Here is a 27,435-nt window from a genome sequence, read left to right on the forward strand (position 1 = left end):
AGCCTATAAGGCCATCGAGTCCAACCCCCCGCTCAACGCTCGATGACCACCAGAAACCTTGTGCTCCCTCACTGGCGTGGGGATTACCCGCCGTCACCCCGGGGAAGCAAAACCATGGGATTTAGGAGGAATGCAGCACCTACTCAGTGCTGTGAAGACAACCCCCGGGCCGACGTTTCCCAATCTTTCCTTATCTGGAACACAGGATTTGGGGAGCGCTGGATTTAAACTAGAGGCACACTTCATTCTGTACCCGGGGGTACAGAGCCTCAGACCCAGGGCCCCAATCCAGTCCTCCAGGGTTCCCCAGATGGCCCCGCCCCCTTTTCAGCGCTCCCGCCCCCCCCTTTCCCCTGACATTCGTTGCTTTCTAAGCTTTTGCAATGTCTTCCTCGTTCTAAAGCAGCCTTCCTCAACCTGGGGCGCTCCAGATGTGTTGGACTGCATCCCCCAGGCTGGGGCATTCTGGGAGTTGTAGTCCAACACATCTGGAGCACCCCAGGTTGAGGAAGGCTGTTCTAAAGGGTTGAAACGACTCCCCTAAAGTTTCGTTCTTGGCAATAAGCTCTTTAAGCTAAAATGTGCTGGAATCTGGGCTTCTTTTTTGGGGTCCCGCCCCCATTTTGCCTTTGGTCCCGCCCATGTGACTTCAGCGGCTGAGCCGTTGCGATCGTGCTGACTATTCACAGGCCGTCTCAACGCTGAGGAGGAAGGGTCAGTCACGGAACGTTGCGCGGAGGGCCAGGAGGCAGCCAGAAGGGAAAGAGGGTCAGTTTGTGCGGTCACCGTGGGTTAAACAAACTGTGGCGCACGGCGAGCGCCATTGGCTTAATCAACCAACCAAGCGCAACTTGTCGTGTCATCCGAATCCGGGCAGCATGGCTTGCTGGAGGGGGAAACAACCCTCAATTAACCAACAGACAGCCCACCCTGGCTTGTGTAACCCACAGTCATCGTGCAAACCAGGTCAAAGGACCAGGGAAAGCAAGATGTCAAAAGAGGACGGAGGGACAGAGGCAGCAGTAGGCTGAGGCCTAAGAGGCACGCGGGCAACAGCCCGCCAATTCACTGGGCCTGTTCAGACGATACGCTAAGCCACGGTTAGGTCGCAAGCCCTTTTGCAGAAAGTGGGTAGTGAGCATTTCTAAACCGTGTTTATGTAGCCACCATGGTTAGGAACGGTTCACACGACACGCTAAGCCAGTGGTTCCCAAAGGGTGCGGTGGGATTGCATAGGGGGGCATTAAGAGGTAAGGGGGCGGCAGGGGGGCGCTCGAGGTGGTCTTTTCCAAGAAGCGCCTCTCCAGAAGGTCTTAAAACCCAGGGTCATTTTTATGAGAGAAGGTAGTTTGGTCCCAAGACATATAGAGGGGAAATCCACACATGTACAATATTTCTTCGATTCTAAGACGCCATTGATTGTAAGACGCACACCAATTTCAGTACCACCAACAGAAAAAAAGCTTTGATTCTAAGAAATAATAAACGCACCCGCGATTCTAAGACGCACCCCATTTTTAGAGATGTTTATATGGGGAAACAAGTGTGTCTTAGAATCGAAGAAATACGGTATTAATACCGTTTAAGATTAGTCCTTTTAACGCAGCACAGCCACTTTTTCATTCTCAGCTCCTCCGCCTGGCTGCCACCGCCGCTGCTCAGCCTGGGCACCAAGACCAGCAGGATCCAGAGGAGCGCGCCCCCTTTAAATGGGAAGCACCCACCCCAGGCTTGCCGAGGGAGGGAGGAAAAAGAGAGCAAACGCCTCTGTTTGCAGCCAACATGGCGGGGCACACCAAGCCGGGTATGTCTCTTCATTAGCGTTTTGGTGCTTTTCATAGAATCATAGAATAGCAGAGTTGGAAGGGGCCTACAAGGCCATCGAGTCCAACCCCCTGCTCAATGCAGGAATCCACCCTAAAGCATCCCTGAAACATTTCAGTTCACATTAAAAGGACTCTTCTTAAACGGTATTAATACATGTGTGGATTGAGGAGGGGGCACTGGGCATGAGTTTGTGGAACCAAGGGGGCGGTTACCTGAAAAAGTTTGGGAACCACTGTGCTAAGCCATAATGTTTAGCTCAAAATGCTTCACCCCTGTGGCTTAGCATGTCGGCCGAACACTGTCGTTGTCTAGTCAATCAAACCTAGACCAGGATTTTAGCACATGAGAAGAGTTCCATTCTCCCCACCAGAGGGCCCCTGAGCCACACGCACCACGACGATGACACGGGCCGGCGGCCTCTTGAGTCACATCACGGAGGCTGCATTCAGCCGGATTCCAAATCAGAAATGCGGATTCTAAGCCAAAAAGGTGAGACCGATTCCAAACAAACACCTCTTTCCACCAGAGACGGAGCTTTGGTGTTCAGAGGGATGGGGTGGGGTCTTATTTCCTTCCAAAGAAGCAGAGCTCAAGAGAATTCTGAAAAAATCCCTCGACGACTTCACAGAACATGATTCCTGAGCATGGGAGGGAAAAGTGAGGCATATTTCAACTCCTACACACAGTGAGCCTCGTGGCAGGAGGCGAAGGCCTAGCCAAGTAAGCTACCTGGCAGGGTTGTTGTTGTGGGCATTCCAGCCTCAGAGTTCTCCTCAGGCTCATAAAGGAATGGGGATGCGCAATGTCGGCCGCTGTGATTGGCAGGCAGCATGAGGCCTCGGGATTGATCAGAGCTGTCTATTGATACTGGGAACCTCACTTTCTGCCTTTGGCAGGTCAACAGGGACACAAGGGTCCTTCTGCCTGCTGCACTCTAAGTTCCAAGTCAAGTCCTGGACCCTCCTCACACAACCATGGACAATAAGGACGGTGGGTTGGGAGACCACAGCTGCACTCCATCTCTGAAGTCAAGCACAGCCCCAGCCTGGCCTCGACTTCCACGAACCGGTACCCAAGTCCCATGCAAAAAACACTTCCGTAGGTGATCTCTCGCCATTTGTTTCTGTATACAAGGACGCGGCTTCCCTGGAATTTGGCGACTTACCCCAGGTGCTGAGTCTTCACGTGCCTCTTGATCCCGACGATGGAGCGAAGGACTTTGCCGCAGCTGGGCCACAAGCACTTGTACATCACCTTGACCGAATTCTAGGAGTAATGCAGATCTGGGTCATTTGGTGGCCAAAGCCACGCTATCCAGACCTCCCTCTGCTGGGGACCATGGACTGCTCTGCAGCCTGGTTCGCACATAACAACAACCCAGAGTATGGACTGAGTGTCCTTGAGTCATGGATTGTTGCTGAATTATAGCTTGTGGTTTAACGATGTGGTTTAACGATGGGTTATTTTGCACTGTGGTTTAACGATGGGTTATTAACAACCCAGGAAGAGAACCCATGGTTTGTGGTTGGGCTGTAAACCGACACAACATATTCACATGAAAGTAGACCCCCTTTTTTATCATTAGACGTTCCAGGTTAAATTGATTGTAAGTTGACAATTGCCGTGTGTAAAAATGGCACCCGGTGGATTTCTCCAGGTGATTGGGGTGGGCGCCACAGTAGAAAAGGCTCTGCTTTGAACACAGATCCGTGACCCCGCTGACATCGCCGCCACCAGCTGCCACTGGAGTCAAAGGGACGGAAGGGGCCTCGGAGACCATCCAGCCCAGCGCCCTGCAGCTTCAATAAGGCAGTTCCCTGCCTGCCCCAGCTCCACGCCCCACATACCTTCCTTTTCCGGGGGGCCGGCTCTTCAAAGAGAAAGGGATCCGAGTCCGTCTCAAAGCCGTCGTCGGCCCGGGGAGAGCTGAAGGCCTCGCTCGAGTACTTGGGGCTGGCCTCGGAGTGGGGCGGAGAAGGCGTGGAGATGCCGCTCCAGTGGCCGCTGGTGGTGCTGCTGCCGCCGTCCGACATGTCGCCACTCTCCTTCCACCCGTCGCACGTAGCCTGGGACGCTGAGGGACACGTGAGGGAGGGATGAGAACGCCTACGGCGCCAACGTAGTGCCGCCAACGCCCAACGGCACCCCCTCTCTCTTTTGGCTTCGCAGGGGCCTTGAGGAAACACTCGCGGAAGCACGCAGAGAGCGCGGAACAAAACAGGGGCGCAACTCAAGTCTCAAGGGCTGAAGGCCAAGTGTAGGCGGTGCCCTCTCTGCGGCCTGCACAGGAACGAGAGCCAGCGTGATGGTCGTGAGGTAGGTTAGGCTGAGCGCCAGCGACTGGCCCAAGGCGACCCAGAGAACTTCATGACAACATGGACTGATGCGCTAGCCCAGCTTTCCCCAAACTGGGGCCCACTGGATGTGTGGGACAGCATTGGTCGTGGTAGCTGGGAACGATGGGAGATGTAGTCCAACGTATCCGTCGGGCACCTGGTTGAGGAAGGCTGGACTACGGCATCAGACTATGCCAAGAAGCTCAAGGGGTGACTTAAGGCCAGTCACTGACTCTCGACCCTCAACCTAACCTACCTCACAGGGTTGTTGTGAGGATAAAACGGAGAGGAGGAGGGTCATGTAAGCTGCCTTGGATTCCTTGCAAAAGGGGCAAAAAGGCAGGATATAAATGATGATGATAATAACAACAATAATAATAATAGTAATAGTAATAATAAATCTAGAAAACAAAAGCATATAAAAGATCTCAGTAGGACTTAATTCTGAGCAGAGGTGCACAAGACTGTGCTGACAAGTCTGCACCCCCAATGTGGGATGTGGGGGGAGGAGAAAATGTCGGGGGGGGGACTGTGTGTCCCCCACCCCAGTTCCTATGACCTTTTCCACACCTTCCCTGCCAACCTCCAGGCTCTTGTATTTCCCACGCTGGAAGAGTCCTATTTTTAGGCACACGCACAGGGTCCAACTTGACTCCTGGGAAGCGCCTCTAAATAAAGACCCCGTCCCCTCTGGGTGCTCCCATGCCCGTCGCTCCCGTAATAGGCCTGGACTTCCAACGGGAAACGGCAGCCGAGGGTTGGGTTACCCGTTCTCTCTCTCTCTCTCTCTCTCTTGGAATGTAGACGCCTTCCCCGACTAAACCAGATGCCTTTCAAGCAGCTGTCTGACCGTGGGGTGGATTGCAGGGCTGCGGGGGGGGGGGGGGCGCAGATTGGCACTAACAGCAAATCAACACCTCCGACTCGCAGATGGTTTTCCCAAGACAAGCGCCTCACGCCCTCGTTCCTACGGCCAAGCGCCTCACGCCCTCGTTCCTACGGCCAAGCGCCTCACGCCCTCGTTCCTACGGCCAAGCGCCTCACGCCCTGGTTCCTACGGCCAAGCGCCTCACGCCCTGGTTCCTACGGCCAAGCGCCTCACGCCCTGGTTCCTACGGCCAAGCGCCTCACGCCCTGGTTCCTACGGCCAAGCGCCTCACGCCCTCGTTCCTACGGCCAAGCGCCTCACGCCCTCGTTCCTACGGCCAAGCGCCTCACGCCCTCGTTCCTACGGCCAAGCGCCTCACGCCCTCGTTCCTACGGCCAAGCGCCTCACGCCCTCGTTCCTACGGCCAAGCTCCGCACGCCCTCGTTCCTACGGCCAAGCTCTTCACGCCCTTGTTCCTACGGCCAAACTCAACGTTATGAGGCAAAAGGAAGGCCTCCCATCCAACCTCAGCGGGCAAAGGAGCGTTTACGGAGAAGAACCGGCGCTCTGGAAAGGGGATGCAGCCCCCCATCGCCCCCCATCATCCCTCTTTCTGTCCCCCCCCCACACACACACAGCTGATCGGGCGCCCCTGAAGTCCCCAGGGCCAGAAGTAAACGCGGCTGACTTGCAGGGAGAAAGGGCTCAGGGCGCCTTGCATTCTGTAGGCCAGCCAGCAGGCGTTCCTGGGACCTTCAGGCTGAAGGGTCATTGCACCCCTTTAAGGTCACCTGGCATGCTGGCGTCACTGTTCGGGGGACTCTGCACCACTGGGCTGCAGGATAAGCTGGTCAACACCATTGCTGCCATCATCTCATCCATATCCACAGCAGCGTCCGATTTCCTGCAACGGAAGACAAGGAGGGCAGAAATCATTAGCTACCTCACCAGAAAACAAAACCCCGGCGTACCAATGGATCCTCCTTGCAGGAGCCAGCCCTAAAAGTGATTACAACAGTTTTATCCCGCAAGGCAGGAATGCATTGTTAAAACCCTGCATTCAGTATTCAGCATTAAGCATCCTGCACTGAGCAGGGGGTTGGACTCGATGGCCTTGTAGGCCCCTTCCAACTCTCTGCTATTCTATGATTCTATGATTCTATGAACCCAATGGATCCAGCATTTTTGATTAACACCTCCACTTCTAAAGGAGGCTTATTTTATTTTATTTTATTTTATTTATTTATTGCATTTCTATACCGCCCAATAGCCAGAGCTCTCTGGGCGGTTCACAAAAATTAAAAACATTCAAAGTATAAAACAACAGGATAAAACCATAATATAAAATACAATATAAAAGCTCAACCAGATAAAAACAGCGGCAATGCAAAATTACAAATTTAAAACACCGAGTTAAAATTTATTTATAGACAGTTAAAATGCTGGGAGAATAAAAAGGTCTTCACCTGGCGTCTAAAAGCATATAATGAAGGTGCCAAGAGAACCTCCTTAGGGAGCTCATTCCACAGCCGGGGTGCCACAGCAGAGAAGGCCACCCGCCTCACTTCCTTTGGCAGGGCTCACGGAGAAGGACCCCTGAGGATGAACATGGGAGGAGGCGTTCCTTCAGATAGCCTGGCCCCAAGTCGTTTAGAGCTTTAAATGCTAATACCAGCACTTTGAATCGGGCCCGGACCTGGACTGGCAGCCAATGAAGCTGGAAAAGGACTGGCGTGATGTGGTCTCGTCGGCCAGTCCCTGTTAGTAACCGTGCTGCCCTGTTTTGTACCAGTTGAAGTTTCTGGACCGTTTTCAAAGGCAGCCCCGCGTATAACGCATTGCAGTAATCCAAACGAGAGGTTATCAGAGCATGGATAAAAGACAGCTTTGAAATCAGCAAGGTCAAGTAAAGTCCAGGCCCTGCTCCTGGGTCTGTACGGCTTGGATTTGCAGTCGGGTGGGAACGCCGTTCTCCAGGAGAAAGATCTATAAGCGGTGCTTTTATTATAATGCATTATTGAAGATACTGAGTTCAAACAGGCTCCAAGAACAGAGCTTTGGAACATCAAATACCTGCAAGTCAACAGGGAAGCTTGTTTTATCCAAGTGTTAAAGAAGTTATTTAGGATTTCCGGATTTGTCTTCCGCAGGGGTGGCCCTCCAGATGCAAATCGCCCATGGAAAGGGTTGGTGTGGGTTGTAACACCTGCAGGGCCCCCAGGGGCCCATCCCAGTTCTCCCAGAATAACAGTACTCATCATGCAAAATCCATGGTCAAATAAAAACGTTTTTAAGGCCTTTTTGAAAGCCTGCACGGAAGGTGCATGGCGGACCTCCGATGGAAGTTTGTTCCAGAGGTTTGGGGCCACCTCAGAGAAGGGCCTGTCCCAAGTGGACACCCACCTAATTGCCCTCACAGCTGGGCAAATGAGAAGGGCCTGGATGAGGGCTAACAAACTGAGACTCAATCCAGACAAGACGGAGGTACTGTTAGCGGGTGGTTCATCTGTCCGGCGAGGTGATGTTTGCCCTGTCCTGGACGGGGTTGCACGCTCCCTAAAGGATCGGGTCCGTAGTTTGGGGGTGCTCTTGGATCCAGAACTGTCACTTGAGGCACAGGTGAACTCAGTGGCAAAGAGCACCTTTTATCAGCTTAGGCTGACATACCAACTGCGCCCTTATCTGGACAGAGACAGCCTAGCTACAGCGATCCATGCTCTGATAACCTCTCGTTTGGATTACTGCAATGCGTTATACGTGGGGCTGCCTTTGAAAACGGTCCGGAAGCTTCAGCTGGTACAAAACAGGGCAGCACGGTTACTAACAGGGACTGGCCGGCGAGATCACATTATGCCAGTCCTTTTACAACTTCATTGGCTGCCAGTCCAGGTCCGGGCCCAATTCAAAGTGCTGGTATTGACATTTAAATCCCTAAACGGTTTGGGGCCAGGTTATTTGAAGGAACGCCTCCTCCCATATGTACCTGCCCAGACCTTAAGATCCTCTACAGGGGCCCTTCTCCGTGAGCCCCTGCCAAAGGAAGTGAGGCAGGTGGCTACCAGGAGGAGGGCCTTCTCTGCTGTGGCACCCCGGCTGTGGAATGAGCTCCCCAGAGAGGTCCGCCTGGCACCTACACTGTACTGCTTTCATCGCCAGCTGAAGACCTTTTTATTCTCTCAGTATTTTAACACTTAATTTTAACTTAAATTTAAATTTTACTGTTCTAACTCCGTATTTTAATCTTATATCAATTTTGCTGCGTGGTTTTATCCTGGTTGTGCTTTTTATACTGTATTTTGTAATTGTGCTTTAAACATGTTGGTTGTTTTATTATGGTTTTAACTTTTGTGAACTGCCCAGAGAGCTTCGGCTATTGGGCAGTATAAAAATGTAATAAATAAATAAATAAATAAGGGCCTCTCTTTCTGATCTTAGGCCAAAGCTGAGGGCAAAAGGGGCGGAGCCAAAAATGCCAACGTATTTTACCGTAAAGCTCTTAGTGCCAGTCGGTAAGCCTTAGGAGACGTATTTCAAAAGGGAGCAAAGGTAGTTATTCCCCCATCCCTATTCTGTGTCCCACTGCAGGACATCGGATGCTGCTCTGGATAGGGATGAAATGATGGCTGTTTATCCCGCAGCCCAGTGGTAAAGTGTTCCCTGATCAGCATAACAGGTGAGATTAAGATCATAGAATCATAGAATAGCAGAGTTGGAAGGGACCTACAAGCCCATCGAGTCCAACCCCCTACTCAATGCAGGAATCCACCCTAAAGCATCCATGACAGATGCTTGTCCAGCTGCCTCTTGAAGGCCTCTAGTGTGGGAGAGCCCACAACCTCCCTAGGTAACTGATTCCATTGCCGTACTGCTCTAACAGTCAGGAAGTTTTTCCTGATGTCCAGCTGGAATTTGGCTTCCTTTAACTTGAGCCCGTTATTCCGTGTCCTGCACTCTGGGAGGATCTAGAAGAGATCCTGGCCCTCCTCTGTGTGACAACCTTTCAAGTATTTGAAGAGTGCTATCATGTCTCCCCTCCATCTTCTCTTCTCCAGGCTAAACATGCCCAGTTCTTTCAGTCTCTCTTCATAGGACTTTGTTTCCAGACCACTGATCATCCTGGTTGCCCTCCTCTGAACACACTCCAGCTTGTCTGCGTCCTTCTTGAATTGTGGAGCCCAGAACTGGACGCAATACTCTAGATGAGGCCTAACCAGGGCTGAATAGAGAGGAACCAGTACCTCACGTGATTTGGAAGCTATACTTCTATTAATGCAGCCCAAAATAGCACTGGCCTTTCTTGCAGCCGTATCGCACTGTTGGCTCATATTCAGTTCATATTGATATTCAGATTAAAGGGTCTCCATCTTGCTGGCAGCCTCTACCCAAGGATTCACTCAGGTGTCTTTCCCAGTTAAACATAAGTACATCAGAAGTGCCCTGATGCTGGATCAGACCAAGGGTCCATCTAGTCCAGCACTGTGTTCACACAGTGGCCAACCAGCCAATCACCTTTCGAGATCTGACTGGTTCTGGCCGAAACCCGGAGCGGATTCACCGCCCCACTGACCTCGGAGCCACCAACCTCCACTGCTCCATCTAGACCAGGGATGGGTCAAAGGTCGTTCAGAATCTACTGGTAACTCTCTGGGTGATTTGGTGCAGCCCAGCAAAGAGTTCTGACTCCTAAATATTGAACAAAACCAACAAAACAATGACACCCAGGCCCTTTCTACACCGACACGATCTGCAAAATGAGACGGCTAAAATAAAGCCCGCTCAGGATAACAGGGAGTCGATTTTCGTACGGAAGGACTGCAAGACGAGCTGCATCCCGGTACTCCAAAGAAATTCCTCTGCTTTGTTCTTCAATCCCGTGAAGTGGAATGGTGGGAGACTCAGGACAGATGAAAGGAAGGCCGTCTCCACACAGCGCACAGTTGAGCCGTGGGATTTCGTGATGGCCACCAGTTTGGATGGCTTTGAAAGGGGGTTGGATAAATTCCTGGAGGCGAAGGCTAACAATCGCTACTAGCCCGGATGGCCACATGCTACCTCCAATATCAGGGGCAGTAAGCCTGTGTGCACCAGTTTTGTGCCTCTAAGGCCGTTGCTAGATGAGGGTTTAGTCTGGGCTGATACCCAGGCTCAACCTTGTGCATCCAGATGACACACCGGGGATCCCGGGGTCAGCCCAGGCTAAACCCTCCCTTGGCCGGGATAACCGGCACCGGTTGTGGCCTGGTATTTCTGCAGCCCCGGAAGTGCGGACCCGGCCGGGGGGGGGGGGGGGAGAGCAGAGCCAGGGGCGATGGGGGGCATCCGACAGGGTAGGCGGGCGGGCGATGGGGGGGCATCCAACAGGGTGGGCAGGCGGGGCATTGGACATCATGGGGGGGGGGGGGGGAAATCGGGGGCAGGGGGAGCGAGGAACCCTTTTTTTAAAAAAAACCCCACAACCTACCTTATCGTTGGTGTGCTCCTGCGCACATGGCCCCTTTAAGATGAAAAAAAATGGCTGACGCGACGGGGCTTTCCTTTACCCCGACGCGTGTTATGTCTAGCTAGGAGCGACGGCCCGCACTAGCTGCAGCGCGGGCTCGCCCCTACTCCTGACCGGATTAACAGGTAGGTCTAGCAAAGCCCAAAGTACCAGTTTCTGGGGAAGGCGATTAGGATGGTGTTATTGGGGCGTCTGGCTGGCCATTGTGCAAACAGAACGCTGGATTAGATAGGACTTTGGACTGATCCAGCATCAGGGCTCTTGTTTGGTTCTTAATTTAGAACATAAGAGGTGCCCTGATGCTGGATCAAATCAAGGGTCCGTCTAGTCCAGCATTCTGTTCACACAGGGGCCAACCAGCCGTCAGCCAGGGATGAACAAGCAGGACACGGTGCAACAGCACCCTCCCACCCATGTTCCCCAGCAACTGGTGCACACAGGCTTACTGCCTCGAATGCTGGAGATACCACACAACCATCAGGGCGAGGAACCATTGATAGCCTTTGCCTCCAGGAACTTATCCAACTCCCTTTTAAAGCCATCCAAATGGGTAGCCATTACCGCATCTCGTGGCAGTGAGTTCCATAACTTAACTATGTGCTGTGTGAAGAAGTCCTTCCTTTTATACGACAATGGAATCAGTTCCCTAGTGAGGTTGTGGGCTCTCCCACACTAGAGGCCTTCAAGAGGCAGCTGGACAACCCTCTGTCAGGGATGCTTTAGGGTGGAGTCCTGCATTGAGCAGGGGGTTGGACTCGATGGCCTTGTGGGCCCCTTCCAACTCTGCTATTCTACGATTCTATGATTCATGGGATGACCCCACTGGGTTCTAGTATTTTGAGAGAGGGAGAAAAATGTCTCCCTGTCCACATTCTCCATACCATGCATAATTTTGTACTCCTCTAAGTGTATGCCTTCCATCTTTGGGTTCTAGTAAAACACAAGAGTAGGTCCCAACAGCCTGAGCCCTGCCAAAAACCTAATGGTTTCTTCATGTGCTCATAGTTTTCTATTTCACCGATTTCTTCTCATTTGGGCAGATAAGGCACAACCTTGTTTGAACAAGGAACACAGCAGAGCTGACCCAACGCCTTCAAAAAGGACAGGAGGGGTCAAGTAGCCTGCAATTATGCCAGCGCAACAGAAGGCTATTACCATTACAACTTTGCTCTGCGTTCCATTCTTTGCAACAGGAGCAGGGCTTTTTCAATCGTGGGTCCAGAAAGTTGGAACGTACTCTGGTTTCCAAAACCAGAGGCGGTGGCATTATGAACTCACCAGAACAAGGGTGGCTACGCTTTTAGCTTAGCTTTCTCATTCTCTTTTTACGGGTCATTTTGGTGAAGTTTTATGATTTTATTTTAAGCCCTGATTGTACATTATTTACTGATTTAAAGCATCTGTACCCTGCTCTTCAGCCAGAACAGCTCCCAGAGTGGCTCACATAAGATCAACCACAAACAAGATTATAGGGATTACAATCAGGGATTACAATCTAAAAAAACGTAACACAAGAGGAAAAAAGGAAGAGGAGGGAGGAGGGGGAGGAGGGAGGAGGGGGAGGAGGAGGAGGAAGAAAGCAAAGCTACAAATCATTTTGAGAATTTGGTTTCAGCTGAAAGCACTATATAGGTTTTGGAAGTCAGTAAATATGAAGTCACCCTGGCCAAAGAAATCCGAAACACTCACCTTTTGGGTACATCAATGCTCCTGGAAACTGATCTTGGAGCAGATGCAACCGCAGCATCAGTCATGGACGGACAATGGTCCATTGCCACCGAAGCCGTGCCGTAGCTCGTCGGCATGGGAGTCCCATGGTCCACCTCCAGGGCTGGGAGAGGTGATGTTTGGACGTCAAGCAGCCTCACTTCCTCGGCTTTCCTGCAGACGTAAAAGCCGTGCTCCAGAAGCAGCACCTTCACGTCGTTACTGACGGGGTCGTGGTGCTCCACCAGGCCAGCGTTCTCCTGCCCGTTGTAAAAGACGCACACCTGTACGAGGAGAGATGCCCCTCTCAGTTATCGTCGCTATTTCAGTCTCCCCTTCAGGCTCCATTTTATAGCCTCAATTTTGTTTTTCATACAACGCGCCCACGGCCCCACCCCTGCCAGAAATTGGCAAAAATCACAGCAGCCAACAGGCCTCTCAATGCCTATCAGCCGTAAGAGCTAAACAGAACCTCCATGTGCAGGAGCACCGATTGCCACACAAGGAACTGGGGATAGTTCACAGTGGCACCTGGGTGGCCATCATCATAAAAGGCAGGCTGGAGGGGTCTGGAAACAAAGCCCTATGAGGAGAGACTGAAAGAACGGAGCAGGTTTAGCCTGGAGAAGAGAAGACTGAGGGGAGACATGACAGCACTCTTCAAAGACTTAAAAAGTTGTCACACAGAGGAGGGCCAGGATCTCTTCTCGATCCTCCCAGAGTGCAGGACACAGAATAACAGGCTCAAGTTAAAGGAAGCCAGATTCTGGCTGAACATCAGGAAAAACTTCCTGACTGTTAGAGCAGTACTATTCTATGATTCTATGTCCAACTAAATGCATCAATTCTGATTTTGTCACTTTGGAAAGGAGAGTTTCAAATATGCAGCACACATTCCCAAAGCCTAAACAACAGGAAAGGATCAGGTGCCATTGACATGGATGTTTTAGGGCATGAGTGCACAACTGTTTTGTCCCCAAGGGCTGCATCCGGTGGCATCAGGGACCAGAGAGCTGCACATGTCATCGAATCATAGAACAGCAGAGTTGGAAGGGGCCTACAAGGCCATTGAGTCCAACCCCCTGCTCAATGCAGGAATCCACCCTAAAGCCTCCCTGACAGAGGGTTGTCCAGCTGCCTCTTGAAGGCCTCTAGTGAGGGAGAGCCCACAACCTCCCTAAGTAACTGGTTCCATTGTCGTACTGCTCTAACAGTCAGGAGGTTTTTCCTGATGTCCAGCTGGAATCAGGCTTCCTGTCTCTCGAGCCATGGCGGTTTCTCCATAACGCACCTTTCCTACCTGACACTTGACGTGTGCCTTTTGTTCTCCGGTTCACCCCCACCCCAAGCAAAAAGGACGTTGCAATTGTCATCTGAGTTCTAATTCATCCAAGCCCCAAAAAACTTCACAGCAGGGTCCGAAGAGCCCCTGAATTTCCCCCTCCCCCAACCCTGCCCTACCGCAGGCAAACGAAGGTGCGGCCAAGCAAAATATGTGAGGGGTTTCGGCAGCCAGGAAGGGCTTTGCCGGTAGAATGTCCACCGTGTTCTCTGCTCCTCCTTGGAGAGGTGATTCCTGGGCTCCACGTGAGTCGGGCCTCTCCTCTGCTGTGACCTAATTTGAGATGGAGCCACTGACCGACTTCCCAAGGTCTATTTTTATGGACGTAATTGTATCTACGCAGAGACCTGAGTTGGTTATTCCTGGGGTCTATTTATAGGGGAACTCTGATTACCATACGGAAAGGGCGGGGAGGCCGCAGGGACGGGGGACAGAAGGAAAGAGCCCAGCACTCCTTGGGGGAAAGACCCCTGAAGACCCAAAATCACTGGCACAATCCCCTGTGCAAAACCCTGTTCTATCAGAACCAAAAGTCTTTCTTTCTTTTGTTTTGGCCGACTCCTTTGCATGGGGATGCCATTCAGGCGAGTTTGGAGAGAGCAGCGAGTCCATGAAAAATTAAAACACGGGCTGCTTCACAACTAGATGGACCTATGGTCTGATCCAGCATGGCACTGCTTATGTTATTATGGTCTTAACAGCCTCCCACAGCCTTGCAGTCTAACAAAATCCTGCCAGACAGCGTGCTGCAGGCCAGGTGTTCTCACAAGCTCAGAGCGAGCCAGAGGGATTCAGCTTGCAGGTAAAGAAGCCTTCCCCATCCTGCGGCCTAGACGTGTTGGATGGCAATTCCCATTATCCCCAGAGAGGGATGATGGGAGTTGTAGTCCAGCACATCTAGAGAGTGCCAGGTTCAGGAAGGCTGGAGCAGAGCATTGGGTCAGGGAGAGCTCCTGGATTTAAATCCCTACTTTGCGTCAATCCGCTTCTCTCCGCCTGATCTACCTCGCAGGGTCGTTAAGAAGAAAACCTGGGTGGGAGGCATGGATGGCACTCCAAGCTCTGCAAAGGAAGGGAAGAAGACAAATGGGGCCCATGGGTTCAGGGGGGCCCACACGTGGAAATATGAAACACCTCCTCCAGCAACTTTTTGTGCACTGCCCTATGAAGAGAGACTGAAAGAACTGGGCATGTTTAGCCCGGAGAAGAGAAGATTGAGGGGTAACATGAGAGCACTCTTCAAATACTTAAAAGGTTGTCACACAGAGGAGGGCCAGGATCTCTTCTCAATCCTCCCAGAGCGCAGGACACGGAATAACGGGCTCAAGTTAAAGGAAGCCAGATTCCAGCTGGACATCAGGAAAAACTTCCTGACTGTTAGAGCAGTACGACAATGGAACCAGTGACCTAGGGAGGTTGTGGGCTCTCCCACACTAGAGGCCTTCAAGAGGCAGCAGGACAACCCTCTGTCATGGATGCTTTAGGGTGGATTCCTGCCTTGAGCAGGGGGTTGGACTCGATGGCCTTGTAGGCCCCTTCCAACTCTGCTATTCTATGATTCCTCTGAACACACTCCAGCTTGTCTGCGTCCTTCTTGAAACGTGGTGCCCAGAACTAGACGCAATACTTGGTTATCATTCACATCCAACAAGCCTTTGCTGAATCTCCTCCTGCACCCTCAAGACGGCGCCCCGTCCAAGGCCAACACTGCAGATATTTAGAGGGGCGGGGAGAGAGGAGTCCATTTCTAACCGGCCACCCTTTCAGAAGCTATTTTTTATTATTATTATTTTGTACAGCTCCCAAATATATTTAGTCTGAGTTATTCTGAGTTTATAGGCGCGTGGTTTCTCTTTGCAGACCGCTGGCTCCAACTAAAACACCCTTCCCCAACCTGGTGCCCTCCAGATGTGTTAGATTGCATTTCCAGACTGAGGAAATGACTCAGCAACCAGGATGATGTTGCCTGAACAGTCCAGAGCAAGGCCGTTCGAGTGCTTTGCACGTCCTGTTCCTCCCGACCCCTATCACAATTGCTGTCACATCCCAAGCGCAGCAGTTGCTGGTGACTCCGATGTCAGTGGAGCAAAGAATCTGCACCTTGGGTAGCTCCTTTCACGTTCCGGCTGGTTAAAATTAAAACCCGGAGGGGACCTGCAGCCCCACTGACTCCAGAGCCACCAACCAGCACTGTTCTCACACCTCCTTGATGTCACACTCTAACCTTTTCATTGCCAGTCAGTTCTTGCAAACAAATCATGGAACTTGCTCCCAACGAAGGAAAGAAAACAGCACACATTTAAGAAAAAAAAACCCACAGAGGAGGGCCAGGATCTCTTCTCAATCCTCCCAGAGTGCAGGACACGGAATAACCGGCTCAAGTTAAAGGAAGCCAGATTCCAGCTGGACATCAGGAAAAACTTCCTGACTGTTAGAGCAATACGACAGTGGAACCAGTTACCTAGGGAGGTTGTGGGCTTTCCCACACTGGAGGCCTTCAAGAGGCAGCTGGACAACCCTCTGTCAGGGATGCTTTAGGGTGGATTCCTGCATTGAGCAGGGGGTTGGACTCGATGGCCTTGTAGGCCCCTTCCAACTCTGCTATTCTATGATTTTATGATTTTTTTCTCAGTATCATGTACCAAAGATTGCAAAGCAAAGCAAACGTTGAGATTCCAATGCACCAGTGTTTTACAAAGCACTTTGCTTGAACTGTTTGCTAAGCATTTCTTGGGCAGCTTAGAAAGAACTGAAAGAAATGATCTCCCTCTTCCGCTTGTGCGTAAACTGGACCAGGTCTTTGCCGTGATGAATTCACCCACTTGATATTCCGGGAGAAAAATCGTAAAGCCTCACGCCGTGCGTCATCAGGGTTCTGCACTGAATAATGGTACGTGTAGCTTCACGGCATAAAATTCTAGTTACTAACTGGCTTTTACTAAATTATTAAAGGTGAAATCCTATGGATGTTTAGACAGACTTTTGCCCTGTCTAAACTTGCATATGATTGTGGGCTAACCTCTTATCATAACATTCTGTGCTTCTATCTCTGCCTGCTAATTTAATGTTTCTAACTATATTGTATTTGTCTCTTTATAATGTCACGTATGCTGCCCTAGGATCTCTTCTAGATGAGTGTGTACAAAGTATGAGTGTGTATAAAGTGTATACACTTTAGCTGTTTATTTATTATTATTATTATAATATCCCAGCTTTTTTCCTCCACGGAACCCAAGGTGGCGTACATAATCTTCCTCTCCATTCCTATCCTCACAACAACAACCCTGTGAGGTAGGCTGGGTTGAGAGTCCGTGACTGGCCCAAAGCTCACCCAGTGGGTTTCCACGGCCGAGTGGGGACTAGAACCCGGATCTCCCAACTCCCAGTCCGACACTCTAGCCGCTACACCACAAGGGACTCTCCAGGAATAGTAACATTCAATACCTTTTGGCCTGGTTGCAGCGCCGGCCACTTTGGGTTCCGAATGCCGGAGTCCTCCACATGCTCCTTGAAGTGGCCGTCCTCATACGAAGGAAGGAGAGGGGGCGCTTTGCTGTTCTCCAGCTGCAGGGGAAGGACCTGGGCTGTCATCAGCACCCCGTCCCCCAGCAAAGGGGGAGCGGAAATGCGGGCGCCCAGCAAGGACCGCTTCCCCAGCCTCCTGGACAGGACGCTCGCCATCTCGGACACACTGCAAAGCAGAAAAGAGGGGCCACGGTGTGAGTTCTTGGACGACAGGCAGCAGACATGGTTTTCTTGCTATTGCACAGCTCCCCACGCCCACATGCACGCCTCTCGTAAGATGTAGTTCCTGGTAGTAAAAGCTTTAAGCTAAAATACGCTGGTATTTTTGGTGCTCTTCGGCCCCACCCATTTTTTGCCCTTTGCCCCGCCCCATTTGTCTTCCGTCCCTCCCAACACCGGAACGCGGCCTCCGAGAACTTCTCCGAAAGTACGGCCCTCAGATGGAAAGAGGTTCTCCAACACCCATGGAAGCAAACTGCTGGCAAATGAAGCTCAAAGAAAATACAGGTGAAGGTGGAGGAAAAAAGGCAGCTGGACAACCCTCTGTCAGGGATGCTTTAGGGTGGATTCCTGCATTGAGCAGGGGGTTGGACTCGATGGCCTTGTAGGCCCCTTCCAACTCTGCTATTCTATGATTCTAGAGCAGTACGACAATGGAACCAGTTACCTAGAGAGGTGGTGGGCTCTCACACACTGGAGGCCTTCAAGAGGCAGCTGGACAAGCATCTGTCAGGGATGCTTTAGGGTGGATTCCTGCTTTGAGCAGGGGGTTGGACTCGATGGCCTTGTAGGCCCCTTCCAACTCTGCTGTTCTATGATTCTATGAAAACAAGAGGACCTGAGAAAATAAATTCGCTGGGCCCCTCAAAAATGCAATAACCACATCCCTCTCGCAAACTAATGGGACACCATCTGTTGGGACACCGTCCTGCCCAAATCCTACCGAAATGAACACCAGCGAATTCCCTGACGGCCTGCATCCCTGCAGGTTAGACCCATCTGTCTCCCAGCCCAATGCTGCCGCTGCAGCCGCCGCCCCCACCCCACCCGTGGCGCCCAAAATATGCCGCCCAAGTCGCTTCACCACCTCTGGGATTTGCTTTGGAGAAGCCAAGAGACCGCCATAACCAGCGGTCAGACGAGTGTTTGCGGCAGCGTCCGAACTCTAAAAATACGGTGCTAGCCCAAAAAAAGATCCCCGGCCACCAGGAAGCGCTGCCCATAACCCCAGGCAATCCTCTACTCCCAACGGAAACTGCGCTGGACACGGTTTGACCAATCTGCAGTGTGGGAGGCAGAGGTTTTCCTTGTGCGAACCTCTACAGCGCTGCTTTTGTGCAATGAAGTATAGGAGAGATATTCATTTATTTTGCTTTAACCAGAGAGTCTTCTAAACAAAACAAAACAAAAACCCAGGCCAGGCTAGGAGGACGGTAGACAAGCAAAGCTGATGCCCACGCGTCCCCCCAAGGGACAGCGTTGGCAGGAAACTACAGTCGCGAAGCTGTGGGATGGCTTTTTCAGAACCGGATAAGCCATTGCTGTGTAAACAGAAAGTTGCTCATCTAATTCTGCAACAATTCACTCATATATATATATGTCTACAACCCACAGCATATATGATCTATAGGAAATCAGAGCATAATCTTAGTCCAGAGCTCATCTCTAGAATTTACTTCTGAGCATGTGTAGAGTGCCTGGCTATTGTATATCTCGGATTAAATGGTGGCGAATTTTTTTTTTTTCTTGGTGTGCCGTTTCCAAGTTGGTCTGAGGAGGGCAACCAGGATGATCAGGGGTCTGGAAACAAAGCCCTATGAAGAGAGACTGAAAGAACTGGGCATGTTTAGCCTGGAGAAGAGAAGATGGAGGGGAGACATGAGAGCACTCTTCAAATACTTCAAAGGTTGTCACACAGAGGAGGGCCAGGATCTCTTCTCGGTCCTCCCAGAGTGCAAGACACGGAATAACGGGCTCAAGTTAAAGGAAGCCAGATTCCAGCTGGACATCAGGAAAAACTTCCTGACTGTTAGAGCAGTACGACAATGGAACCAGTTACCTAGGGAGGTTGTGGGCTCTCCCACACGAGAGGCCTTCAAGAGGCAGCTGGACAACCCTCTGTCAGGGATGCTTTAGGGTGGATTCCTGCATTGAGCAGGGGGTTGGACTCAATGGCCTTGTAGGCCCCTTCCAACTCTGCTATTCTATGAGCGATAGCACCAGTTTTGAGAAATTAAGCACTCGAAAGGCATCGAGGCAGAGGAAGAGAAGAGACAAAAGGAAGTTGGGAAAGGATGTCTGGAGGCAGAGCAAACCCGTTCACGCTACGGAAGTATATTGGCTTTATGCCACTTTAATTGCCACATCCCTCTGGGGCCGTCTTCCCCCATCTTGGGTGTCCTCTAGATGTATAAGCAGAATGAGAGAAGGAAGGAAGGAAGGATAAACATCAACACCTTGAATTGGGCTCAGGAGGGGATAAGCAGCCCAGGTAAGTCTTGCAGACGCACCACAGATCCTGCTGCTGCATCACCCACAGGGGTGAAAGGTAAGAACCTAAGAAGAGCCCTGATGCTGGATCAGACCAAGGGTCCATCTAGTCCAGCACTCTGTTCACACAGGGGCCAACCAGCCATCGGCCAGGGACCAACAAGCAGGACATGGTGCAACAGCACCCTCCCGCCCATGTTCCCCAGCAACTGGTGCACACAGGCTTACTTCCTCGAATACTGGAGATAGCACACAACCATCAGGGCTAGTGGCCATGGATAACCTTCTCCTCCAGGAATTTATCTAACCCCCTTTTAAAGCCATCCAAATGGGTGGCCGTCATGACATCTCGTGGTAGTGAGTTCCATAGTTTAACTCTGCGCTGTGGGAAGTAGTCCTTCCTTTTATCTGTCCTAAATCTCCCACCCATCCGCTTCATGGGATATGACCCCCCGTTGGGTTCTAGTATTATGAGAGGAGAAAAACGTCTCCCTCTCTTTCTCCATGCCACGCCTAATTTTGTACAACTGCCCCCACGAGGTCAAAGATGGGCTGCAACTGCCACTCCTGTGCCACGTGGAGGTAGACACCCAGATCAGGACGGCATCTCCAAAAAGCTTGCAGGAGCCAGGAATTCCCAAGACGGCTTGCTTCAGCGCACTCCCACCCAGGCATTTTTAACTTGCGGTAAATTTTAGATGGTTGATTGATTTTAACTGTTATTTTATTGCTGTTGTTTTGCAGTGAGAGATGTACAATTGTTGTACGCGGGCCCAGAATGCTAATGGGATGAAGGACGGTATATAAAACGTTTTAAATAAAAGAAAAGGCTGCAATTCATAGAATCATGGAATAGCAGAGTTGGAAGGGGCCTACAAGGCCATCGAGTCCAACCTCCTGCTCAATGCAGGAATCCACCCTAAAGCATCCCTGACAGATGCTTGTCCAGCTGCCTCTTGAAGGCCTCTAGGGTGGGAAAGCCCACAACTTCCCTAGGTAACTGATTCCATTGTGGTACTGCTCTAAAAGTCAGGAAGTTTTTCCTGATGTCCAGATGGAATCTGGCTTCCTTTAACTTCCTTTAACTTTAACAATTGGACAGGGTTTCCCAACTTGGTGCCTCCTGGCCATGCTGGATGGGTGATAATGGAACCCCTAGTCCTAGATGAGCTAACTACTCAGAGGCAAGGAGCAAGCTGTCCGGCACAAAAATTAAACCGAGTAGCCTACAGGTTGCTGATTTCAGAAGACCCAGGTTTGAGGTGATGCACGTTGGGGCAAAAAAAACCAACTTCAAGTACAAGCTGATGGGATCTGAGCTGGTGGTGACCGAACAAGAAAGAGATCTTGGGATTGTGGTGGACAGATGGATGAAAATGTCCAACCACTGTGCGGCTGCTGTGAAAAAGTCAAACTCCATGTTAGGCATAATAAGAAAAGGAATTGAGAATGAAACAGCCAGTATAGGACTGCCCTTATACAAATCGATGGTGCGACCATACTGAGAATACTGTGCACAGTTCTGGTCACCACACCTAAGAAAGGATATTATAGAGCTGGAAAATGGGTAGAAAAGGGCAACTAAAATGATTGAGGGGCTGGAGCATCTCCCCTATGAGAGAAGGGCCATAGCTAGACCTAAGGTTTATCCCAGGATCATCCCAGGTTTGTCCCTGCCTGAGCGCTTGATGTCCTGTGTGGCTCTTAGATGAACAGGTTTGACCCCAGGACAATCCTGGGATAAACCTTAGGTCTAGCTACGGCCAAGGTTACATCAACTGGGATTGTTTAGCTTGGAAAAAAGGAGGCTAAGGGAAGATCTGATAGAGGTGTACAAAATTATGCATGGTATGGAGAATGTGGAGAGGGAGACATTTTTCTCCCTCTCTCAAAATACTAGAACCCAATGGGGTCATCCCATGAAGCTGATTGGTGGGAGATCCAGGACAAATAAAAAGTACTTCTTCACACAGCGCATTGTTAAATTATGGAACTCACTACCACAAGATGTTGTGATGGCCACCAATTTGGATGGCTTTAAAAGGGGGTTGGATACATTCCTGGAGGAGAAGGCTATCCATGGCTACTAGCCCTGATGGTTGGGTGCTATCTCCAGTGTCCAGGGCAGTAAGCCTGTGTGCACCAGCTGCTGGGGAACATGGGTGGGAGGGTGCTGTTGCACCGTGTCCTGCTTGTTCATCCCTGGCCGATGGCTGGTTGGCCCCTGTGTGGACAGAGTGCTGGACTAGATGGACCCTTGGTCTGATCCAGCCTCAGGGCAACAATAGAGCTAAAAAGGCAGGATATAAATAAAGTAAAATATCTGGGAGACTTTTGGCACCTTAAAGACTAACAATTTTATCCTGGCAAGTGTCTTATCTGCTTTCTGGTGTTGTGGAGGTGGTTTTATTGCATTTTATTGTGTATTCGTAATTTCAAAGTTATGATTTTAATTTATTTATTACATTTTTATACCGCCCAATAGCCGAAGCTTTTCATGTGTTCATGTGTTGGATTTTTTCACTATGGATTCTTAGTCATCCTAGGCTCCTTCTGAGAAAGAGAGCGAGAGAGCGCTTATGCCAAATAAATTAGTTCATTTTTAAGGTGCCACAAGACTCTTCGTTGCTTTTGCTGAAGTAGACTAACACAGCAAATCTCTGGAAATTATAACTATGTCTGACAGCTCTGAGCAGGTTCTGTTTTCTTGGCGTGTCCTGTGAAATGGGATCAAGATAGACTTGCCTTGTGGCACGGCCGAATAAGGAACTACCTCTCACCTGGATATCAGATTGAGCACATTAAAATCTCTGAATTTTAGGCCAGTAAATTTCAGCAGGGCAGAATGAAGCCCTTTCTAAAACAAAACACAAATTGTAAGGTCATGCTACTCTCCAACTCTGAATCAGAAGCCCAAAGCCACAAGGAGAAAACGGTCCACTCTTTGTCTTTTAAGGGCCAATGTGCCAGCATTTATTTGCTCTGGGTGCAATTCTGCTTGGTCCACACATGTGAGAATGGCAAGGAGCCTGGCCTGGCCTGGCCTGGTTCTCCCAACCCTTGTTGATCAGCAACAGCAGAGGAGGTGAGGGTTGCCCATATAAACGCACAGGGTGCAATCCGCAAGAACGCACCACACGTGCAGGAAAACAAGTTGGCAGAATGGAATGGATCGCTTCATCCTGCCTGGCAGGGGCTGCAAGGGGGGGAAACCACTATTTTGAATGCTTTCCTACGTCAAAAAATAAAGTACACAAAAATAGAAAACTAAGACTGCAGGCAAAGGATTAGGCTAGAAGTTCTCTCTTGGATCATAGAATAGTAGAGTTGGAAGGGGCCTCTAAGGCCATCGAGTCCAACCCCCTGCTCAATGCAGGAATCCACCCTAAAGCATCCCTGACAGAGGGTTGTCCAGAGGGTTGTGAGAGGGCCCACAACCTCCCTAGGTCATTGGTTCCATTGTCGTACTGCTCTAACAGTCAGGAAGTTTTTCCTGATGTCCAGCCGGAGTCTGGCTTCCTGTCACTTGAGCCCATTATTCTGCGTGCTGCACTCTGGGATGATTGAGACGAGATCCTGACCCTTGAAGGCCTCTAGTGTGGGAGAGCCCACAACCTCCCTAGGTCATCGGTTCCATTGTCGTACTGCTCTAAAAGTCAGGAAGTTTTTCCTGATGTCCAGCCAGAATCTGGCTTCCTGTCACTTGAGCCCGTTATTCCGTGTCCTGCACTCTGGGAGGATCGAGAAGAGACCCTGGCCCTCCTCTGTGTGACAACCTTTCAAATATTTGAAGAGTGCCATCATGTCTCCCCTCAATCTTCTCTTCTCCAGGCTCAATATGCCCAGTTCTTTCAGTCTCTCTTCATAGGGCTTTGTTTCCAGACCCCTGATCATCCTGGTTGCCCTCCTCTGAACACGCTCCAGCTTGTCTGCGTCCTTCTTGAATTGTGGAGCCCAGAACTGGATGCAATACTCAAGATGAGTCCTAACCAGGGCCGAATCGAGGGGAACCGGTTGCCTCGCCTCCTGGGCTACTTATTTACATGCAGGGTTTGTTCATTTATTTCTTTATTCGTTTATGAAAAGTCAAAGCTTGAAGTGGTAAGCTGCCTGAGCGGCCACTTTGCAAAAGACCTAGGTTACTGGAATGCCCCGAATAGCACAGAGCTGAAGGTTTTGCCTGCCCGTGCTCTGTAATATCCACAACAGAAGCCCCAATGCGCCCGGCCCTCCCAGGAGACGAGGCAGCTGGAGTAAGCCTCCAAGATTAGAACTGGGTGAGGAAAGAAGGAGGAAAGCAAATGAGACAAACTTCAACCGGGAGGGCGAATGCGATTTGCTGAAGCCCTGCAGAAAGTGTACTGAGCCTGAAACGTTTTGCAAACTCTTGATCAGAAGCAACTGTAAAAAAAAAACACTGCAGTGTAGCGGCTAGGCAGCCTTCCTCAACCTAGGGCGCTCCAGATGTGTTGGACTGCACCTCCCAGAATGCCCCAGCCAGCCGAGCTGGCTGAGGCATTCTGGGAGTTGTTGTCCAACACATCTGGAGCGCCCCAGGTTGAGGATGGCTGAGCTAGAGCGTTGGACTGGGAGCCAGGAGATCCGAGTTCTAGTCCCCACTCGGTCACGGAAGCTCACTGGGTGACTTTGGGCCAGTCCCAGACTCTCAGCCCAGCCTACCTCACAGGGTTGTTGTTGTGAGGTTAAATGGAGGGGGGGGATTATGTATGCCACCTTGGGTTCCTTGGAGGATATAAATGTAATAATAAAATAAAACAAATAAAGAATATGTAGCTCAGGCAAGGGAAGGATTCAAAACCCTTGAGGAATACGCAAAAACAGCTTTCTCATCTCAAAATAACACAGCTATAAATGTGGACACTGACAGGCAGAGACGAAGTTTACCGCGTCTCAAACTTCTCCTACTGCCGTTCCCAAACCGGGTGTCTTCCAGGTGCCCTGGACAATGCCTCTCATGGGCACAAGATCAGGAGAGGCAGCTACAGACCGTCAAAATGTAAAATGTGAATTTAGAAATCCATACCTTGGTGCCAAAGTTTTATTCCCGTCAGCAAATATTGAGTTTTGTCACCCACACGCTGCTGCCGATGACCCGAAAATCCACAGTGAATGTTAAGTCCCCCTGCCACAGAGTGTGTTTTGAGCTGTGCCGTGATCCTCTGCATGTCTACTCGGAAGTAGGTTCCACTATGTCCAAAGGGCTTATAGGCCTGCCTAGCACTGCTGCCTGCCACGATCCTATGGAGATCTCCCTGGGAGTAAGTTGCCCCGAATCGAGTGGCACTTACTTGCAAGGAAACCCGCAGAGGATTTTCACTGTTCGTAACACAAAACATTACAATATAACAACCACTCCCGACAACAGTAAACATGACCGAGTTTTGAAAGCACATCAGGTTCTCACAACCTATCAAGAAACGTCATTATTATTAAGCCCATATTGCAGATTTGGGGGAGGGGGACTGAGGCCGGCAGAGGCCTCCCAGTAAATCCTTGGCTGAGGTGAGATCTGAACTAAGGGCTTCTGGTTCACAAGTTGCTCAAGTTCAAGGTGATCCAAGGAAACAGACATAGAATCATAGAATAGTAGAGTCGGATGGGGCCTACAAGGCCATCGAGTCCAACCCCCTGCTCAATGCAGGAATCCACCCTAAAGCCTCCCTGACAGAGGGTTGTCCAGCTGCCTCTTGAAGGCCTCTAGTGTGGAAGAGCCCACAACCTCCCTAGGTAACTGGTTCCATTGTCGTACTGCTCTAACAGTCAGGAAGTTTTTCCTGATGTCCAGCTGGAATCTGGCTTCCTTTAACTTGAGCCCGTTATTCCGTGTCCTGCACTCTGGGAGGATCGAGAAGAGATCCTGGCCCTCCTCTGTGTGACAACCTTTTAAGTATTTGAAGAGTGCTCTCATGCCTCCCCTGAATCTTCTCTTCTCCAGGCTAAACATGCCCAGTTCTTTCAGTCTCTCTTCATAGGGCTTTGTTTCCAGACCCCTGATCATCCTGGTTGCCCTCCTCTGAACACGCTCCAGCTTGTCTGCGTCCTTCTTGAATTGTGGAGCCCAGAACTGGACGCCCAGAACTGGAGATACCAGGCACCGTACAGCACATAATTAGGTTAACGCGCAGTGCTTGGGATCGACCCAATGTGCCCACCCTCCCCGACCCCCTGACCTCAAGGTCCCCGGACTGGCTGTGGCTGGGGGGGGGGTTTCAATGTTCCTGGGAACGTCAGAGAGCCTGCGCTACTTCCGTGCAATCCCAGCCCCAAGAGGTGAAGAAGAAAACCAAAGAGCATGAAAGGGTTAACGTTAAGGAACTCCAGGAAGGAAAAGGCAAGGATTAAGCAGCTCTCTCAGAAGGAAAGCCTGCAGCTTGTAAACCTAGATCTGATATCCTCAGCATATTCCCGCAAAGAGGCCGGGAGGAGATTGTTACACAGGGGGGTGTGGCGTTCCTGCTGAGAGGCAGAAACAACCCTGCAATGAGGACTCACAAAAGGACGTGGAGGTGCAATTGGAAAAGGGAGAGAGAAAGAGCTGTGGAATGCATGCAAAGCACAGCCTAGCGCCGAGGGCAGTGGTGGAATTATCCCTCGAGAACCAGAATGTCACACATTCTAACGCACCTTTGAAAAGGGGTTTACAATTCTCTTTCCTTTTGCAGCTTAGCAGCAGGCCTGAATGGAAAATCTCTACGATGTCCCTTTAACAGACGATGGTACTGCGGGCGAGGTAGAGCGGACTGCCCAAGGTGCACGCAGATGCAGTTAAAGAACAATGGCAAATGCACTTTCTTTCCTCCAATGCAATGAACCTGGCTTCAAAACTGTTCCAAGATTTGTGATGTCGCAGGAACAGGCCAATCAGCACTGTGCGCACTGGCAGAACCTTAGCTCGGTAGTAGAGCACATGACTTGCATGCAAAAGGTCCCATGATGAATCCCTGGAGACATCTCCAGGTGGGTCTAGTGGATGCAGTACAACACATCTGGAGGGCACCCTAGAGAGCCGCTACCAGTCACGTCTGACGTGGTCTGACGTGGTTTAAGGCAGCTTCCTCTGCTCCGGATTTCCTCGCACATTCAACTCCTTCTACAATCAAGAAGAAAACTTTGTACATCTGATTAAAAGGCTGCAAATGCACAACTGCCAGATGAATTTCAGCTAGCCCAAAGCCTAGCACTGCTGCCTGCCACGATCCTATGGAGATCTCCCTGGGAGTAAGTCCCCCCGAATCGAGTGGCACTTACTTGCAAGGAAACCCGCAGAGGATTTTCACTGTTCGTAACACAAAACATTACAATATAACAACCACTCCCGACAACAGTAAACATGACCAAGTTTTGAAAGCACATCAGGTTCGCACAACCTATCAAGAAAGGTCATTATTATTAAGCCCATATTGCAGATTTGGGGGGGGGGGGGGACTGAGGCCGGCAGAGGCCTCCCAGTAAATCCTTGGCTGAGGTGAGATCTGAACTAAGGGCTTCTGGTTCACAAGTTGCCCAAGTTCAAGGTGATCCAAGGAAACAGACATAGAATCATAGAATAGCAGAGTTGGAAGGAGCCTACAAGGCCATCGAGTCCAACCCCCTGCTCAATGCAGGAATCCACCCTAAAGCCTCCCTGACTGTCCAGCTGCCTCTTGAAGGCCTCGACTGTGGGAGAGCCCACAACCTCCCTAGGTAAGTGATTCCATTTTCATACTGCTCTAACAGTCAGGAAGTTTTTCCTGATGTCCAGTGGAATCTGGCTTCCTTTAACTGCCATTTGGCTTCAGCAAAGCAACACATCAGGTCCCCAAAGGAAAAACTTAAGTGA

At 50.6% G+C, this 27,435-nt stretch overlaps 1 protein-coding gene across 2 annotated transcripts in view; it reads right to left on the minus strand.

Annotated features, from left to right (window-relative positions):
- Window positions 1-27,435, minus strand: part of ZNF395 (zinc finger protein 395) — a 42,925-nt gene that overhangs the window by 10,944 nt on the left and 4,546 nt on the right. For both annotated transcript variants that reach the window (XM_063123746.1, XM_063123745.1), the window contains exons 2-6: window positions 17,025-17,271; window positions 12,221-12,522; window positions 5,823-5,935; window positions 3,675-3,901; window positions 2,993-3,093 (exon numbers count right to left, since the gene is read on the minus strand). In XM_063123746.1, coding sequence (XP_062979816.1) covers window positions 2,993-3,093; window positions 3,675-3,901; window positions 5,823-5,935; window positions 12,221-12,522; window positions 17,025-17,261 — 980 coding nt within the window. In that variant the 5' untranslated portion in view covers window positions 17,262-17,271. The remainder of the gene's footprint in view (window positions 1-2,992; window positions 3,094-3,674; window positions 3,902-5,822; window positions 5,936-12,220; window positions 12,523-17,024; window positions 17,272-27,435) is intronic.

The sequence above is a fragment of the Elgaria multicarinata genome, chromosome 4 (assembly GCF_023053635.1).
Source record: "Elgaria multicarinata webbii isolate HBS135686 ecotype San Diego chromosome 4, rElgMul1.1.pri, whole genome shotgun sequence".
Lineage (NCBI taxonomy): Eukaryota > Metazoa > Chordata > Lepidosauria > Squamata > Anguidae > Elgaria > Elgaria multicarinata.